The 20,229-nt window shown below is 38.4% G+C and overlaps 1 protein-coding gene across 1 annotated transcript in view; it reads left to right on the top strand.

Annotated features, from left to right (window-relative positions):
* The window catches only part of EPHA6 (EPH receptor A6), a 1,030,425-nt gene that overhangs the window by 616,777 nt on the left and 393,419 nt on the right, over nt 1-20,229 (top strand). The window contains exon 6 of the mRNA XM_054714059.1: nt 551-675. Coding sequence (XP_054570034.1) covers nt 551-675 — 125 coding nt within the window. The remainder of the gene's footprint in view (nt 1-550; nt 676-20,229) is intronic.

The raw sequence follows: 20,229 nt of genomic DNA, 5'->3' as shown, positions 1-20,229 counted from the left end.
AATGATCTTGTCATTGCAGAGGATTTTTCTATAGAAGATTTAGATTTAATAAAACATAGGAGCCAAGTGTATCACACTTCATGTAAAGCCAAAATCAGTTTAAAAGAAAAATGTCCTCCTCTAACAAAACCAAAGATGATGAGTTCTGGTTCTTATTCTTGGACTACTTGAAATTTTCCTATGTTCCCTGATAGTATTTCTAAATATCTTTTAACTAGAGGCCTGATGCACAAAATTTGTTGAAGAGTAGGCCTTCCTTCCCCCAGCTGCCGGCACCAGCTTCCCTCTGGCACCTGGGACCTGGGCTTCCCTTGTAGCCCCGGCTTCGTCCGGAAGGCCATCCAGTCTCATTAGCATATTATGCTTTTATTATTATAGATACTTTATTTAGATTGAATAGAGAGGATCCTAAGGCTACTTTATTAATCTGACACCTATACTTGATTCCTGCTCATCAAGAATTATGTATTTTGGGAAGAAAAATATTACAGAAAGGATTATGGAATATGATTCCTGCCAATTAATTCTTAGTTATTTTCTTTCATTTCAGCGCCTTCCCTGATAGGTATGGTAAGGAAGGACTGGGCATCCCAAAATAGCATTGCCCTATCATGGCAAGCACCTGCTTTTCCCAATGGAGCCATACTGGACTACGAGATCAAGTACTATGAGAAAGTAGGTCTTATTCGGAGCTTCCTAAAAAGTTACATATACATATATGTGCATATATGTATATACTGAGCATGTTATTATACTATATTCTCTCACTTTAAAAACTGTTCTTCTTTGGCCTAACCACATACCTACTATGTTTTTGAATACTCTCTAATTTACTATTGTGCATATAATTTCTTAATTAATTTATCTTGTCTTATGTCAGATTAAAGTAGAAGATAACAAGGTCTTTATCTTATTCTAGGGAGTTTTACCATATAGTAAGAAGTAGTAATTCATGCAACTTACAGTTCTGTTGACATCACATTGTTTCTAAATTCACTTGGGAAAAAATAGTAAAATGGAATTATTATAACCTAAAAAGAGTTTGTATAGGTCATATTACTTGCCAATGGATTTAAAGTTACAGCCTTAGCTGGTTTGGTGCAATGGGTAGAGCGTCGGCCTGAGGACCGAAGGGTTCCAGGTTCAATTCCAGTCAAGGGCACATACCTGGGTTGCAGGCTCCTCCTCTGCCTGGGCCTGGTCAGGGCGTGTGCAGGAGGCAACCAATCGATGTATTTCTCTCACATGGATATTTCTCTGTTCTTTTCTCTTTCACTCACTAAAAAAATTAATCAATGGAAAAATATCCTCGGGTGAGGTCCAAAAATAAAGTTACAGTCCACTATAATTTGGAAAGGATTATTTGAGGGATATATGGTAATAGCTGACCTTTTACATTTTTTCTTTACATTCCGAGGTCAGCTGTTTTATTATATAAGAATCTAGCAAAATAAAACTGGTTAATAAATCCACTGGTGAACTTAATTTTCATATTATAATTTAAAATAATTCTCAATTACTATATTTTCATGAATTCTATACTTACCTTTATTCTTTTCACACTCTTTCTATACGCTCCCTTCCCCCATTCCTCACCATTATGCTAGTGTTACTATAAATATCACAGCAGACCACATGGTCAATTTTGATAGACTTATTGTGCTACTATGGAATATTGACACAGGGAACATTGATGCAGGGCATATTGATCCAGGGAACATTAAATTTAAAAATTAAATGTAATAATTGTATATCATATTCAATGGTATACTACAATTAGCATGAACTTCTAACATTTCTCTAACTTACTAGAAGGAAAGAAACATCATTAACAAATTTAGGTCTCCTCTGAAGGAATGTGAGGCAAGCAGAGAAACAAAAATATTTTTCTATTCTATTGCTTCTGAGCAAATATAAGTTTGAGAAAAGGAGCGGTAACTCAGTAGCATGGCTGTATCCATTTTGACACTCTAGTAATGTCAGCATTAGATAATCAATGAAAACTGTCACTATCATGAATTCACATGGATAATTCATAGTCTAAAAAAGGAGGAATTTACTGATTTTAAATTGGGTTATAGATTCTGCATGTTAGCCATGCCAACGTGTGTTTAGATATCTTGTTGGACTAGCCTTTCAAATGTTACAACCTGTAGCATTCTGTCACAAGAATATACATATACTAGAGGCCCGGTGCACGAGATTCGTGTACTCAAGGGGGAGTGTCACTCAGCCCAGCCTGCACCCTCTCACAGTCGGGAGCTCTCGGGGGATGTCCAACTGATGACTTAGTCAGACGTCCTTAACACTGCCTCGGAGGTGAGAGAGGCTCCTGCCACTGCTGCTGTGCTCGCCAGCCATGAGCCTGGCTTCTGGCTCAGCGGCACTCCCCCTGTGGGAGCTCACTGACCACCAGGGGGCATCTCCTGCATTGAGCGTCTGCCCCCAGGTGGTCAGTGCGTGTCATAGCTACTGGTTGTTCCACTGTTTGGTCAATTTGCATATTACCCTTTTATTATATAGGATTCTGTTATCTAATTTAATAGATCTTCATGTATTCACAAATTCTGATTATTTAAAAATCAATGCACACACATATATAAGCAACTTTCAGAATGAAAATATCTCTTCACATTTTATAAAGGTTATATTTCATACACAGCAAACCACTCTTATTTTATAGTCATTTCTACATCATGTTTGAAGATGAAGATAACTTGCAATATTTCCAATTAAGGACAAATTATACAGATTCCATAAAAAGGGAACCACATTCATCCAATCAAGATTTTAGAAATCAATAAGGTCTGAAAGGTGCTAATTGACATAATAGTTATGTTTTAATTATGGAATAAATAATATTTCGAAGGAGCTTATTTTCTAAGAAAATGGCAATGATCTAATGCTAATGGATTAAACATGGAGTTGGAAGTTAAAGATCTTAAATTTATGACTCTTGTTATGTTTATGGCCAGGAAAAAGTCAATTAATCTCCCTATGTCTCAGACTTTATATTTACAAAATGGAAATGAAGATATCAACCATTCTAGTAGGTTGTAAAATTGAAATATAAACAAACTTGAAGATGAAAAGCACACTAAATCAGTATTAAATACTATTTAAGTAAGCATTAGGGAAATATTAGGATAAAATCTACACTAATAAAAGAGAAACATGCAAGTTGACTGTCACTTTGCAACACACACCAGCCAATCAGGAGTGAGTATGCAAATTAACCCAACAAATATGGCGGCAGCCCCGCCCCCCAGCCACTCTGGGCCTCTGGGCAGCACACATGCAGGTGCGGAGTGGTCAGGTGGGGCGGGACGCCTGCTATGAGGGGGAGGGCAGGGGGCGGAGGGAGCTACAAGAGCCGCACTCCAGCAGGAGCGAAGACTGAAGGCTCCAGCCGGAACAAAGACAGAAGGCGGCAGCCAGAGTGATGGCCTGGGTCCCGAGTGCCGGAGGAAAACTGGTGCTGGCAGCCAAGGGAAGGAAGGCCTATTGCACAAATCTTCGTGCAACGGACCTCTATTATAATATAAAATCAGAACATAATAGTATGGGAATTAACTAAACATATTATATTTTTAATATTATAAAAACTAACTAAACATATTATATTTTTATATATAAGTGCACACTGTAAAAGCAACCAAATAAAGATGTTAGAATATAAAACTTTCAGAGAGAGAGAGCATAAAATGATTGGCAGCATTGAAACTTTTCCCAACTATGACTTCAAATTCTAACTAAACATTTTACATATCTGCATTTATAACATGATTTCTCCTTCCAAAAAATGTTTTTATTAAGTTTATAACTAGGGCAAATAACAAAAGCACTCTTAGTTAACCCTTTGCACTCACTTGCTTTTTTCTCGATTCCTTTATTCTACTCGGGATTTAATTTTTTAAATACCCCAGATTTTACAAAGCGTGGCAGTAGAATAAAAAAACTGGAGTTTCTTTTCATACAAACTTATTTATTTGGATTTTTTTATATTTCAAATTATTGATATATTCAATACAATTCGACATACAAGCTGCTACTGATGCTAACCGTGTCGAGTCACACTCGACATCCGAGTGCAAAAGGTTAAAAATAATTTCCTTCTTTATTAGGAACCTAAATATTGTTCAGTAAGAAAAACAGGACTCAAATAAGTATACAGGGTGGGCCAAAAGTTATGAGTCCATGAAACACAGAGTTTATACTTGCATTATTATTTATTTATGATTGTATTTTCCATACACACAACTATAAACCTACTTTTGTCACACCCTGTACGTGCAAATGATCCTACCTTGGGAACACAAATATTCCTCCATATGTGCATATTTGTGTATGATTCTATGAATATAGAGAATTCTAGAATGGAATAGGCTGTATGCCATATGTTCTTCCAGGTGTTGCTTATTGGGGTAGAGTGGGATGCAGAATGAAGGTGAGGAAGGGAAGAGAGAGGGAGGTAGCAGTATAGATAAATATGAATGGATGAGTGGATCCTAAATAGCTTCCATAGTTGCCTTAGATTGAGTTACCCAAAAACAGACCTGAGGCAGGAATTTGCATACAAGTGATTAAGAAAACTCCCAGGAGAACTGGTATGAAAATGGAGGGAGCAGGAGTATGAAGGATGATGCCAGTCAAACTCAGAGTGACTAAGGGGAGCTCTGGAATCTGAATTACATCTCAGAGTCCGTACTATGGAAACAAAGAAGCTGAGATTCCATACTCTTGATTCCAATCGATCATTTGTGACAGGCCTTAATGGAAATGTACATGTGGGATGGAAAATAATATCACAGGCACTTCTGGTTCTCTGTACTGGCTCCAGTAGTTCAAATTTAGGTCTCCAAAGAAGGTGGCAGTTACAGCTTTTCAAAGCAAAACTCATAGAATCTGGGCGATGGAAGCAGGAATAAGTAAAGGTGATTCATGGGGACCTGGTGGCCCACCAACTGTCAGTTAGGGTACCTCAATGCTCAGAGAACTATGAGAGAATCTTAATTCTCAGCTCATCATAATATTCACATTCTACTCAGTTTTCTTTTTCTTTTTTAATATATTTTTATTGATGTCAGAGAGGAAGGGAGAGGGAGAGAGAGCTTGAAACATCAATGATGAGATAGATACATTGATTGGCTGCCTTCTACATGCCCCCTATTGTGGGTCAAGCCCACAACCCAGGCATGTGCCCTGACCAGAATCAAACCATGACCTCCTGGTTCATAGCTTATGCTCAACCATTGAGCCACACCAGCCACGCCTACTCAGTTTTCAATATTGGTGCCTTAGACTTTAATTTGTGTTATTTAAACCTTCCATTTCCTTTTATTCAAAGTTACACTATATTGCAAACCCATAAGTATCCCACAAGTAAGCAATATTTACACCATTCTCTGAGGACTTACGCTGTTTTATTAAGTTCTCATTGTGTTAAGAACATTATTCTGTAAATCAGGAAGTAACTCACTTAGAATGTGAAGTGTCTTTAAATATCTGAAGTCAAACTACATACTGTTATTACCAGTGACGTTTGTTCATAGAATATGTAATATTAGAATAAGGCACTGGCCTGGGTGTTCAAAAATTTGAGTTTTGCTCAAACCTTATCTTTCTTAGTCCTGTATTCTTATCGATAAAATAAGGGTCCAGAAAGGCAAACTCTTACAGTTCTGTTTCCAAATGCTAATATGTTTGGTCTATACAGTAATATAGATAAGTTATCCTTTCTTTCAAATAATTGTATTTTTGCATTTATATCTACTGAAATTAAATACATAAACACATATTTTTATAAATTCTTCCCCACAGGGAACAGTGTTCTTCACATTATAATTACATATAAAAGTTAAGACCCTGCTGTCACTATTGTGTGTGTGTGTGTTGTGTGTGTGTGTGTGTGTGTGTGTGTGTGTGTGTGTTAAGAAGGATATAGAGAAAAAAGAACGTTGCTTTTGGTCATAACTAATTAGATATTCTCCATTCAGTTAATTATACTCCCCCAATTCTTAGATACATTTTTCATACTGAAAAAGTATTTCAGCCCTCACCGGTTTGGCTCAGTGGATAGAGTGTCGGCCTGTGGACTGAAGGGTCCCAGGTTCGATTCCGGTTAAGGGCACATGCCCAGGTTGCAGTCTTGATCCCCAGTAGAGGGAGTGCAGGAGGCAGCCAATCAATGATTCTCTCTCATCATTTATGTTTCTATCTCTCTCTCCCTCTCTTCCTCCCTGAAATCAATAAAAATATTTTTAAAAGTATTTCATTTTTTTAAAACTCAAATGAATATAGTTTGAATATGAAAAGGGACTAAAATTACAAAGAAAGCCAAGTATAAGTTACCAAAAAAAAATTCTATTTAATATTTCCCTGCAAACTATGTTTTTCTCCAAAGCAGAGCCTACTTGTAATGAGAGTACTATTTAAAAAACTGAAAGCAATTTAGGTGATACAAGCAAACTGCATTTAACACTTCAAGAAGTAGACAGTCTCCTTTTGGAGAACCACAAAATGGGGCAGGAGGCAGGATGCTTTTATAGGATCGACAATAAAGCATAAGGAAGAGAAAAACAGAAAATATCTGATTGGCTGGGGCCAAGGAGCCAAACCTGTTTGGGGTGAGAAGGAACAGGAAAGTACAGAGCTCAGGGTTGGCTTGGCATTTGGGGATTGGCTGACTGGATATACTGCGGTTTTGGTCAAGGGGAGTATTTACAGGGACATGAAAGTTATGTGAGTTTTGGTTTGCTGACATGGCACCCAGGTAGGAATCGCTCCCTCTGGAGCTTAGAAAGTTATTTCAACAGAACTAAGACATCTGCTTTCAACTCAGTCTTCCCCTTCAAAATGTTGCAAACCCTATTTCAGTTACAAAATATCAAAAACCCCTGCTGAATATATAACATACCCTTCTACATCTATCTTCTTCCCTGCTCTTTACCCTTTTGTTCACATTCTTAACTTTTGCTCTTTTCCCCTCTGTCCCTGGCACTCTGCTGCTTGCTTCTTTGTCCTTTAATTATATTTATCAAATTAGCCTTGATCAGAGTCATTTTTGTGTGTATTTGACTCCACTATTTTGTGAGCCCTGAAGAATGGTGAGCATGTCTTGTTCTCTTTGTCAACCATGCTGCTGTCAGTGCCAAACACAGCAAATTCTAGAGAAATCAGTGTGAAGTCCTCTTTTTGTTAAGAACTTATTCACAGGAAATTGAGAAAAGTCACCAACCACTGCAAAGTTACCCTAGAAACTTAAAAAAGAAAACCTCCAGGACTTCCTATTTCTATCTGTTCATAAGAAAGACAATTTCCATCATCCTATATAATAAAGAGGTAATATGCAAATTGACTGCCACACCTCACACAAGATGGCTGCCCCCATGTGGTCACAAGATGGCCACCACAAGATGGCCAGCAGGAGAGGGCAGTTAAGGGCAACCAGGTCGGCAGGGGAGGGCAGTTGGGGGCAACCAGGCCTGCAGGGGAGGGCAGTTGGGGGCGACCAGGCTGGCAGGGGAAGGCAGTTAGGGGTGACCAGAATGGCAGGGGAGGGCAGTTAGGGGTGACCAGCCTGGCAGGGGAGGGCAGTTAGGGGGGACCAGGCCGGCAGGGGAGGGCAATTGGGGACAACTGGGCCAGCAGGGGAGGGTAGTTGGGGTGACCAGGCTGTCAGGAGAGGGCAGTTGGGGGCGATCGGGCCGGCAAGGGAGTGGTTAGGGGAAATTAGGCAGGCAGGCAGGCAGGCAAGCGGTTGGGAGCCAGCAGTCCCGGATTGTGAGAGGGATGTCCGACTGCTGGTTTAGGTCCAATCCCTTCAGGCCTAAACCAGCAGTTGGATATCCCCCTAGGGTCCCAGATTGGAGAGGGTGCAGGTGGTAGACATCAACCCCCCCCCCCCAGTGTATGAATTTCGTTCATCATGCCTCTAGTCTGTTAATAATTAGAATGGAAGCTCATGAGGACAGGGGTTTCTTTTGTCCATTTTCATATCTCCAGTGCTCAGAAAGACACATAGTTAATAATCCACAGACAGTAGTTGGCCAGGTACTTTTAAAAGTGTTTTGCATTGATGAAATAATTTGATCCTAATAATCTTTTTCTACAGATGAGGAAACTAAGGAAGCTAAGTAACTTTGCCAAAACCACACAGCCAGTAAGTGCTTGTTAACACTGGCCTTAGTACTTACATCACAATCGGACTTCTCAGAAAAGTCAGTGCTTTCTGCTGATGCAGGTGTTCTAGGTTCCCTGAGGCCAAACACTTCATTACTCTCTAATGCCCATTTTGCATCTGTAAAATGTCAGCAATAAAACATACCTATCTCACCAGGGTGTTGTTGCAGCTCCACTAATTACCAACTGGTAGCTCATTTTGAAACATGAACCCCCCATAACACTCCATTATTCTAATATCCAGTATTTAAAGACACTGTGACTGGTAAAGTCTTTTCCTTAAAGTTCTCTTGTTAATTCTCATCACAGTCAGCAGTTTTAAGATTTTTGTACAAGAAAACTCATCATGAGAAATGAGGCATTCTTATATCCAAGGTGGTCAATAATTACCTATATAAAATACTGAATTGATGTAACTGGTATTGTTTCACTTAGTCCACCAATTACTGTATAAGGTATCTATGAGTTTAAATAAAAATATATAATTTCATATTATGAGAAGAGTGTATTGTTAAAAAGAAAGATGAGATTTGTGAGAAGCTTTTCATTATGAGAAATATTTTTATGATTCAAGGATGAATTTAAAAGTAGCCTTTTTAAAAAATAAATTTTTTATTGATTTCAAAGAGGAAGAGAGAGAGAGAGCTAGAAACATCAATGATGAGAGAGAATCATTGATTGGTGTCTCTTACACACCCCCTGCTGGGGATCGAGCCCAAAATCCAGGCATGTGCCTTGACCAGAATCGAACCATGACCTCCTGGTTCATAGATCAATACTCAACCACTGAACCACACAGGATGGGCTAAAGTAGCCTCTTTTAAGGGAAGGTAGAGTTCATGGTGTCCTATATGAAAGTCACATACTTCTCAATGTCAAGTGAAAGGAATTTTAGAGACAGGACAGGCAGTTAGGGAAAAGGAGGGTCCGTGGGAAAGTAATGCACATGTGATGGCAGAGACAGCTTGGAGATGCCAGAATGCTTATCTTACTTTCACAGAGGACAGAGGAATGTTACAAGATAAGGGGAAAAAGAAGAGGGGGGCACCAGGTGAGCTTTGAACTTTGAAACTGATACCCTGAAGGAAAGTAGCCAATTAGGAGAGTACGGTGGTCGTAAATTAAGGAAGAGTCCAATTAGAAAGAGTCATGAAGAGACAAAGAGCTCCCAGCATTTATAAATCCAGAGACAAAGAGATTCAGAGAATTAGGTTTTTTCCCTTTTAGAGAGAGAACAGGTTTTTCCCATTTGGGGAGTTTGTATATGCTTATAATAAACTTCTGTACTGTTGCTTAAAACCTTTTAGTCCTCAAATTTTATTCTTCAATCTTCATAGGACAAGAACCCACAAGGAGAGTCCACTTGCCCCAATTCCAAATAACACAAGTATTGCACAATAAGTCTCTTTCTTCCTTCACTCCTGGCTTATTCTACTTTCTTAAGTTTTTCCCCAAATAACAATCCAATGGTATCACTAATTTTTCTAAATTTATGTAATCCATAAATCTGCATCTTTACTTGATAAAAAATATATGAAGCAGTTATTGTAGAAATAATCAACTCAAGAAAAAAAAACATTTCCTTATAAAATGGTCAATCTGTAGTCCTCATTTTCTTTTGTTGGACAGTTGTCCCTCAGTAGCCTAGGGTGATTGCTTCCAGGAACCCCATCAGATACCAGACCCCTCAGGTGCTGAAGTCCCTTACATAAAACTAGAGGCCCTGTGCACGGATTCATGCACTGGTGGGGTGCCTTGGCCTGGCCTGCACCCTCTCGCAATCTGGGACCCCTCAGGGAATGTTGGACTGCCGGTTTAGGCCTGATCCCTGAAGGCCAGCCCAAGGGACCCCACGAATCCATGCACCGGGCCTCTAGTATGCATATAAACTGGTTAGTCTCTTCCCACCATCCCCCCTTCCCTCTGAGATTCATTAGTCTGTTCCATGTTTCCATGCCTGTGTGTTGAGTGTCTGCCCCCTGGTGGTTAGTGCGTGTCATAGCTACTGGTCAACTGGTCACTTAGGCTTTTATATATATAGACTAGAGGCCCGGTGCACGAAATTCGTGCACTGGGGAAGGGGGACCCTCAGCCCAGCCTATGCCCTCTCGCAGTCCGGGACCCCTCGCACCTAACTACTTGCCTGCTTGCTTCTAACTGCCCACCTGCTTGCTCCTCACCATCTGCCTCACAGCTCCTTACCACCCTCCTGCTCACTCCTTACAGCTTGGCTTGCTGCTCCTTAGCGCTGCCACAGAGGCAGGAGAGGGTCCCTTTTGTATTTGTATAATACCTAATACAAAGTAAATGCTATAAATAGTTGTTAGACTGTATTATTTATGGAATAATGACAAGAAAAAAATTCTGTACATGTTCAGTTCAGATAACATTCATAGGCCTAAGGACATAGTAATTTTTTATCAAATACTTTTGATCTATGGTTGGTTGAATCTGAGGATGCAGAACCCACAATACAGAGGGACTACTGTATTTCCTTCACTAAGGTGTTGGCCCAAGGGAAGAAGAAAATTTTCTCCGCACTTCCGGAATGCTATTCTTACTTCCATCTATTATTTAGGTTCGGAAACATACCTCCTTCATTCATTCCCTGCATCTTCCTTCCCAGATTACTCTCTCACTCGTACCTGTTGTAACCTAAATGTAAACCTGCATGTAAACCGGAATGTGCTTATTACACAGGAGCTAAGAAAGGTGGGACTGAGGAAAGGGTGTATGGAGCACCGGGATCACATGAAGGTCTTGTTGAAATGCAGATTATGGTTCAGTTGATTGGGTGCAGGTTAAGGGGGGCTGAGCTGGAATTCACATTTGGAACAAGCACCCAGGGAATGCGCTCCAAAGACCACACTTGGAATTGTAGGTCTCCAGAAGCCCAGCTTCTTCATTACCTCACTCCATCAAGTGTGAACAGGGGAAAAGAATCACAACCCTCTAAACATACTCATGAACTTATATATTGCACCGTCTTTATAACTAGCATCTGTAGCTGTAACATCATTTGTGTGTTATTAGAAACTAATATATTAATCTGAATCAAAATGTAGTCAATCAAATAACAAGTCAGTTTCAGATACAATTGAGTGTTTCTAATGGAATCAGCAAATTCCTGAGCCGGTAACATTTTGTGTTCTTTTATTTTCATAACTCCTATTTGTTGCAATGTTCAACCCAGAGAAATTGGATATGAGCATTTGGTACTCATTAAAACAACATTACCTGCTAGAAGATGGACAGCAAAGGAATTTACCGATGCACACACTCATTATGGAGATTTCATAGCCGATTTCCATGTTGTGCAGCAAACACCACTGCGTGGAAGCCTGTCTGGTTTGTGCACCCAGGGAGTCCTCACGGTGCCTGTAGCAGAGATTCTCCTGGTCGCAAGCCTGGGGTTGGTGCCAGTACTGCATCAACAGCAGCATCTGTGTGGATGAGTGTATCAAAATAGAAAGAAATTAAAAAGATATTTACTTCATTGCATCAAGCATAGAGTCTGCATGAATATTGCAAATACCAAGTAACTACTGTGAGCGTCCTATTTCATAAGAGCTATACTCTTTTTGTTTGATTTTAAAAAGAAATTTTTTAAATTATAGAAGCCGGATTTAGTATGTCAAAGATTTGCTACATCTAAAAAAGGAAAATATAAAGTTGGTAGAACTAAGTACTCTAAATACATATACTTCATTCAAAACATTAGAAAATGCCTGAATTTATAAAATAAAATTAAGGTTATAAACATAATGAGTATCAAAAGTTCATGTTCAGGTTTTCAAGAACAGTAAAACAATACCTCCTACCCCATGCTCCAATGGCCTGGGATTCTTTTGGCTGTATGCAGTCACCAGAAGTGCAATTTTAGCCCTGATGTTCTTGGGTAATACTAGTTAAGGCTGCATATTAATTATACTTCTGCCAGATATATTTTAATTAGCTATAAATTCTATATTTCAATTCAATTTCACATCCTAAGGTCATAATCAGTTGCTTTCATATTCCTGGTCGTACTTTTCTTGAATTTCCTCCTCATCACTTCCCTGAATTCCATGTTTTTATCTCTTTTTGGATGCAGTTAGAAATAAACTAAGTTGTTTTCCAATCCTGAAATTACATGATTGCAGAAACTTAATATTTTCATTATATCTTGCCTTACTATGCAAAATGATAGGAAACAATCAAGTAAGAGTAATGCAGGAATGGTAAATTTGATGTTCCTAATGAAAATATGAAATAGAAAATGATTAATTACTCACATCAATTTTCACTTCCTCTTAAAAATTATTATTTGGAGGTAGGAAAGAATACAGTATAACATATAGCTTATAGTAGAGGTTATAGAATCTACAACATCAAATTATCAGGAGATCACAATGCTCTTTTAAGTAGAGGGAGGTGGTGGGAAGGAGTATTAGCAAGTATTCTAGGTAAAGTACTTGGAATAATGCCCACCAAAAATCAGTGTAGTCAGGGAGTATGCAAAATTAGTATTTTTCTATTATATCCATACCTTCAGAAATTTTTTTGGGGGGTGAGGGGAGTAATAAGGACATAAATTCAAACTTCCTCTAAATTTCTGATCTCATTTGGTGAAAATCAGAGAAACAAAAATCCCACTGAGAGGTATAAATTATTCAGATGTAACGTTGCCATGAATCCAGATTGCATTCAGTGAGCACTCAAAGAACTATTCTTCCATTAATGGAAACTGTGAGTATAATGTTGCTACTTTTATATACAAGTCAGACATCTAACTTTCTATCTTTAAATGACAAAAGAGTAAATATTACTATATAATGCCTGTAGGTAAATCTTGCCATATTTTCTTATATAAATTTCAAGCTAAAAGCTGCAACTTGATTATGTTTTCTAACCCTGAGCAAGTTTTCCCTTGATCACTGGCCTTATTAAAGTGTTGACAGAGTCATACTCCCCAGGGAGAAATGTAAGATTTGCTCATTTCAAATGCAGTTAAAAACATAACCACATGTTTGCCTATTTTAAACAATTACCATTTAGGTCTAGAACTACAAACATAATGAGCAATTCGCAAATTTATTTTTTCACTTATGATATTCTACTGTTACTCGCTTTAATCTGGCACTTAATAAGAAAGCCTATGAATTGACTGAAGAAGCATTTATTTCTTCTGAGGATTTTTAAGCCTGCCATTGTATGAAAAATCATGCCAAGTTATCTTGAGAAATTTCCAATCAAAGGTGAGGTGGCTGTTTGTAGAATGCATGGTTTGGCTCCATTTTCTTTCAAGGATTTATTAGGATATGCTAATAAAGGAAATGTGGACCATATATAAAGTATGGCAGAATAGCAACTTTTCTTGGTAGTCAATCGGGAATTTGGTGAGGTTTCCTTTTTGGAAATAATTCACCACAATAAATACTTTTGTGAAAGCTGTGTATGTGTTTTTAAACTTTTTATTAGGCTCAGATTTTAATTAGGCTCTGTAGATTTCAAAATATTATAAAGAAAATTCTATCTTTTAATTAAAATTTCCCTTAAAAAATATGAGAGCTGCTCTGTGCCTCTACTGCCTGGCTCAATTTGCAGATTTCTTTTACAAGTAGAGGGCAAGTCTAACATTCAAGATGTTTAATTTATCCAGAGTGAGGAAAACTTCCTTTTTAGAGCAAGGCCAAGGATTTGACTTGGTTGAAAAAAAACGAACAAGTAAAAATGAGATGGAAGCTAAAACGTTAGCACATTTCTAATTCATGGCACTACTTTTGCACTTTTGAATGAAGGTAGAGAACAAAATCTTGGTGTTGACACCTAAATTTTATTATGAAAAAAAAAAAAAAAAGACACTAACATTTACACAGTGCATTTTACCTGTATTAACTCATGTTAAGGCAAGTTAATTAGCTGCTAGCTGATTGAAAGACACCTACCTACTTCATGATTACCAATATTTTTTTTAAATATATTTTATTGATTTTACAGAGAGGAAGGGAGAGGGATAGAAAGCTAGAAACATCGATGAGAGAGAAACATCAACCAGCTGCCTCTTGCACACCCCCTACCGGGGATGTGCCCGCAACCAAGGTACATGCCCTTGACTGGAATCGAACCTAGGACCTTTCAGTCCACAGGCCAATGCTCTATCCACTGAGCCAAACTGGTTTTGGCCATGATTACCAATTTTAACTTCCAACTGGCAACTTAAAAAGAAACTAATAAACATATACTTAGATATTGATGAACCATTAAAAGTAGCTAGACTATTCTTATTTCATTTTTTCTGCTTTTTTAAAAATTTTTGGCTGCTCATTAGTCAGTTCACTATTTTACACATAAGAAAAACAGTACTATAATTTAAAATCAAAGAGCAATTAAACTAAAACTGATAGTTCTACTGTCATCTCTTTCTCTAACTAATTGTAGACCACAGACAAGCCTTTAAACTACTTTACTTCAATTTCCATCAACCAAATTGAAAATGACCTTATTATATCATTTTTAAACTCCTTTTCAGCTCCTTGAGAATCAAGGACCTAATACTCCATCTAGTCATAGTGGATTCTGACAGACCTGGGTTAGATTTCAGGCTTTAACATTATTCAGATCCATGACCATAAACAACTAGTTTTATTCTTATTTTCCTCATCTGTTAGGAGAGAAATGATAGCAACTGTATAAGCTGAGGAATAGATTAAATGAGACTTTTAAATGTAAATCACTTAATTTACTTCTTGGAAAGAATAAGCATTCAATACATGTAACCTACTAAAATCAATATTACTTTTAATATTGGTACAGTTTTGGTTTTAATATGGCTCCAGTACCCACAGCGCAGGTCCCCTAAAGTTTTGTTACCCGAACAGAACGGCATTTTACCCAAACTGCAAGTATGATCACCAAAAGAATTATTCTGTTCCATAGAAGATAAGATAATAAGTCAAACAGGTGTGAAGATAGTAATTAATATGTAAAATACGGAACAAAACCAGTTCCTGATTTCAAAACAACCATCCACATCAATATTAACCAATTGATAACAACCTATAATATTATTTTTTTGTCATTGAACAAGTTTTAATATAAGCATGTGATAATATTCTAATTTGGAAATCACAATTGATTTCTTAAAATATGAATTCATAGTTTATAAACTGTAAAACATTTGACATCAAATAAGAGACAGATTATATGTAAACTGGAGGCCCAGTGCATGAAATTCATGCACGGGGGGGGGGGGGGGTCCCCTCAGCCCAGCCTGCACCCTCTCCAATCCGGGACCCTTTGGGGGATGTCTGACTGCTGGTTTAGGCCCAATCCCGGGGATCGGGCCTAAACGGGCAGTCGGACATCCCTCTCACAATCCTGGACTGCTGGCTCCTAATTGCTCACCTGCCTACCGGCCTGGTCGCTACTAACTGCCCCCCCCCCCCGGCTGGCCTGGTCACCCCTTACTGCCCCCCCTGCCGGCCTGGTCACCCCCAACTGCCCCCCTGCCGACCTGGTTGCTCCCAATTGCCGCCCTCTGCTGACCTGGTCGCCCCTAACTGCCCCCCCTGCTGGCCTGGTCACCCCTCACAGCCCCCCTCGCCAGCCTGGTCGCCCCATACAGCCTGCTGTTCAGTCATTTGGTCATCCCTCACTAACACCCCTGCCAGCCTGGTCATAGGCAGCCATCTTATGAGGGTGTGAGGGTTAATTTGCATATTACCTATTTATTATATAGGATTATTATATAGGATGTTCAATAATATGATCACAAACATGAAAAATGATTTCATTATTATGGACTTTCTAAGTATATATTAGATATGTTGATGATAACACAGGCAATATTTTGTTTAATATAAGATTCTCACTCCTCTATTTAGGACAATTTTTCTATACAGATTTTATTATTTTATTAGTTGGGGTAAATTACTCTAATGTGCTCACCTTTTCATGTCTTCCTTTATGGTTTTTGTTTCCTCTTTGACTTTCTTCATACTTCTTAAAAGCCAAAGTAGATTATGCAGAGAGGATCTACAGTAGCCAAACATTCTCTTTCCCTAATTTACTTTTGCAAGAATGGTCTGCTCTTTCTAACTATTAATTAACCATAAAATAGAGGTCTATGAAAAATAGCAATACTGTGGTATTTTGTAATTAAAGTATTCATTTACAGTACTTTGTAATTAAAGTATTCATTTACAAAGATATTCCCAAACTAAACGCATGAGAACTGTTTTAGAATTCTAGAATTTATTAATACGAATGGTCATTAGAGCAATTTAATCTAACTCTGTGGTATATATTAGGAAGCTAGACACAGAATCTTTATGGCTTATGTGATATTGGCCAAGACCACAATATAGGTGTCCTGAATGCAAGGCCAGTTCCCTTCTAATATTCTATATTGCCTCTTCTTAGAAAGCACCACCATTTATATTTAATAGGCTGACCTTACAGGAAAAGATACTACTCTACAGATTCATTGTATTAGTTTTTCATTGCAACAAAAGGCGTTACCCCAAATTTCACAGCTTGAAAAATGAATATGAATTACCTCACAAAGGGTCTGAGAATCAGGAATCCATGGGTGGCTCAGCTGTGTGGTTCTGGCTCAAGGTCAGTCGTGGGGTTGCAGTCAAGCTGTTGTGGGCTGCAGTCAACTGAAAACACAACTGAGGCTGGGGACTCTTATTTCAAGCTCACTCGTGGGCCTGGTCACATCTGAGAGTACACATATAAGACCAAAAAGACAGTGTCTGTTGTAATCTAACTAGAGGCTGGGTGCACGTGTACCAGTGGGGTCCCTCGGCCTGGCCTGCAGGGATCGGGCAGAAACCAGCTCTCTGACATCCCCTGTGGGGTCCCGGATTGCGAAAGGGTGGTTCTCTGGTGACACACCCCGGAATTGGGCTCCTTCCTCTCTGGGTCTTGGGTGCGGGTGAAGTACATTCAGGGCGACAGAGCCCCAGCAGCAACCTAACCCATGGCTGATTCTGTGAGGAATTGGGCTACCTCCTCTATTGGTTGGAGTGTCTGTCCCCTGGTGGTCATGGCGTGTCATAGCTACCAGGCAAAGTGTTGAGCAGTCGCATGGTTCCTTAAGCTTTTATATATATAAATCTTAGAAGTTGTTATCACTTCTGTCATATTCTATTGGTCACACAGACCAACCCCAGTGTATTATGGGAGGGGATTATGTACCAGTGTAATTACTAGAAGGGATGGGGATCATTAAGGGAAATCTTGGAAGGTCGCCACAATGTCACAGTTTTTTCGAAGAATCTGTGGTACATCAATTTGACTTCAAAAGAAAAACTATCTGTGAAGAAATGCTATATATCTATTCTTAAAGGTATATAGCAGTTCTTATTTTTGTAAAAATACTCTAGATAGTTCAGTGACACGGCCAATTCATGTTTTAGAATTTCTCTGGAAGGTGGACTGGGCCGCACCAGCACAGCCAAGGGTTCGGCGAGCCTGAGGGAGGGTGGTGAAGGATGAAGAAAGAGACAGACAAGAGAATAAGCTGGGTCTAGGTGGATCTTTTGTGCCTTGCTGAAGCCACAGAACAGATCCAGACTGCAAAGCTGATGCTTTATTTATAGTCAGGGACAAACAAGGTAGTTTACAATGTTGTTGTAAGTTTCACTTGTTTTGGCAGCACTTGCTGCCCCTCCCACAGCCCACTAGCTACCCAGGAAAGATCTAGGGAGCGGTCACAAGATCAAGCTTAATTATGCTTAGAGGACTGTGCCCTCCAAGCTGGGACTTGTTTGTGACTTTGCCAGCAGGTCAGTCCGAGGCTTAACCCTATAACCGCTTCCTACAGTGGACTATGTTGTCCAAAGTTTAACATATTAACCTTAACTTTATACACATAAACTATCTCTTTTTTTTTCAAATAACTATGTCCTATTATTTAAATAACCCATATAGTTATTTTTATTTCTCTAAAATAAAAGCAAATTTAAACACCTCACTGCATTTTCAAGTAAGCAGTCCCTTGCATACTTTTTCGTTATGAGGGTTAAATAGAAAAACGTACACTTTTGGCTTTATATTCAGCTACAACCAAGGATTATGTAGCTCTCACTCTTGCAAGACCTTAAAAAATTGTGACAGTTAGAATAGACCAGATCCCACGACAGCACAATTCCTTGGCTTTACAAAAGATTAAAGCTACCTTTGGAAAACAACAGAAATCTTCTCTTCCTATATAATCACTCCTAGATAGTAGAGACATACAAGAAAGTAGTTAATAGTTAATATTGTGTAAATAATTAAGATCATTAAAAATAAAATATTTGAACTTTTTTCCAAATCAACATTAGTTAAAGTATCAAAAGCAGGCACTGCTGTGCCACATAGTTTTATAAGAAGTCACTGGAAGATTAATAGATCAACTTCTAAGTGTGGAAAATTTCACCAAAAAAGTTGCACGAATTCGTGTGTGTGTGTGTGTGTGTGTGTGTGTGTGTGTAGAAAATTAACTCAAGAGAGACCATTTTCCAAGAAATTTGTATTACCTAAAATATTCAAATAAATATCTTAATAAAGGCACGGCTAAAAATAGGCATTTTCCTGCTTCAACCAATCCTCCATATTCTGTTATTTGGTTCATCTTTTCTAATTGTTAATAAGTACCTCTCTTTAAAAGTAAATTTCTTCGAGAAAAGAAATTTAGAAAGATACTTAACATCCTCAAGAAATGCATCAGACCTTTCAAATTTAGGAAAAAAAAATAATTACTGCAAAAGTGGTTTGGGATTTAAACTATTGCAGCAAAATTCTTTCAGCTTATTCCCGCATAGTAAGCGATGTGTAGTAAACTGCTTCATTTCCCGGCTCTGTTATTATTATCCTGATTCCTCAGGGGAAGGCTTAAGTATCTTAGATTCTCAAATGAGAGGGGGAAAAACTAAGTCTGTATTCTGCTTCACATAAGTAGAAATAATTATGAGGCTTCCCTGCACAATGTCATTTTTGCCTTGGAGAGTAAAGCAAGGCTCCTCGCAACAGCCATTATTAATGACAGTGATATAATTACTGTTTGAAAAAAGGAAATCTGCCCAGGAAAATCAATTATAAACCACCAAATGTGCCTTGGACTTTTCAGAGAGGTTCTATGGCTGTTTCCCTCATGACCTCTCCATTAAGAGACTGTTTGGATATACTGCTAATGGTTGCCTTCAATTATTTAGAGGGGATTTCTAAGCTTCTGTACGCCGTATTAAAATGGCCTGAAGAACATTTCCTTACTGTCTTCATCTCAGAACAGAAGGGTCACTCTGGAAAAAAAAACAAAAAACAGAATCATCCAGGTGGCTTTGCTCTAAAAAGGTAACTCAGAATTCTCTCCAATTAGTTCTGTTTGCCACGCAAACATTGATGTTCATAACAGGAAGCAATGTGTGATGATGTAGCTGTCCTTGAAAAGTTACAGGAAAAAGAAGTTAAAATAGTCATTAGGAGTAGTTATCTAAGGCAAGTGAGCTTGGTATAAGCATCTGCATTTACCAGCTCCTTTGTTTTTAATTTATCACATGGTACTTCTCTTCCCATTAGTGGATGTGTTCCATTATAATCATCCAATATTAATTAGTCTTCAGATGTAAGAGGTGTTTTGTTATTCTGTCTTATCTATTCCTTTGATAGCTTTAAGCTCGTAAAATTTTCTACAGGAAAATACAGCTGAAGGCAAAATTTGAAATGAAGACAAACTGTATAATAGGGTATAAATTACCCAGGCAACAACACATGTTGAATTTGGGATATGAATTTGTGAAAGGGCCAAAACCAACTTAAACTGGTTGTGTGTAATGGTCACCAACTTGATTTTATATGTATATATATTTTAATTAAATTTATTGGGGCAACATTGGTTAATAAGAATATGTAGGTATCAAGTGTACATTTCTGTGGTGCATGGTCTGTATATATTTTAATATGTGTGTGTATATATCCTATTAGATTTTTGACAGTCTGTTGACAGGAAGTCTTTTTCTTGGTTTTGTTACAGACACTTATTAAAGAGATCTGGGGCTTATAGGAAATTCATTTAAG

The sequence above is a fragment of the Eptesicus fuscus genome, chromosome 3 (genome assembly GCF_027574615.1).
Source record: "Eptesicus fuscus isolate TK198812 chromosome 3, DD_ASM_mEF_20220401, whole genome shotgun sequence".
NCBI classification, from domain to species: domain Eukaryota; kingdom Metazoa; phylum Chordata; class Mammalia; order Chiroptera; family Vespertilionidae; genus Eptesicus; species Eptesicus fuscus.
Note: the sequence above shows the minus strand (reverse complement) of the source record. Positions and strands in the feature narration are given on the sequence as shown.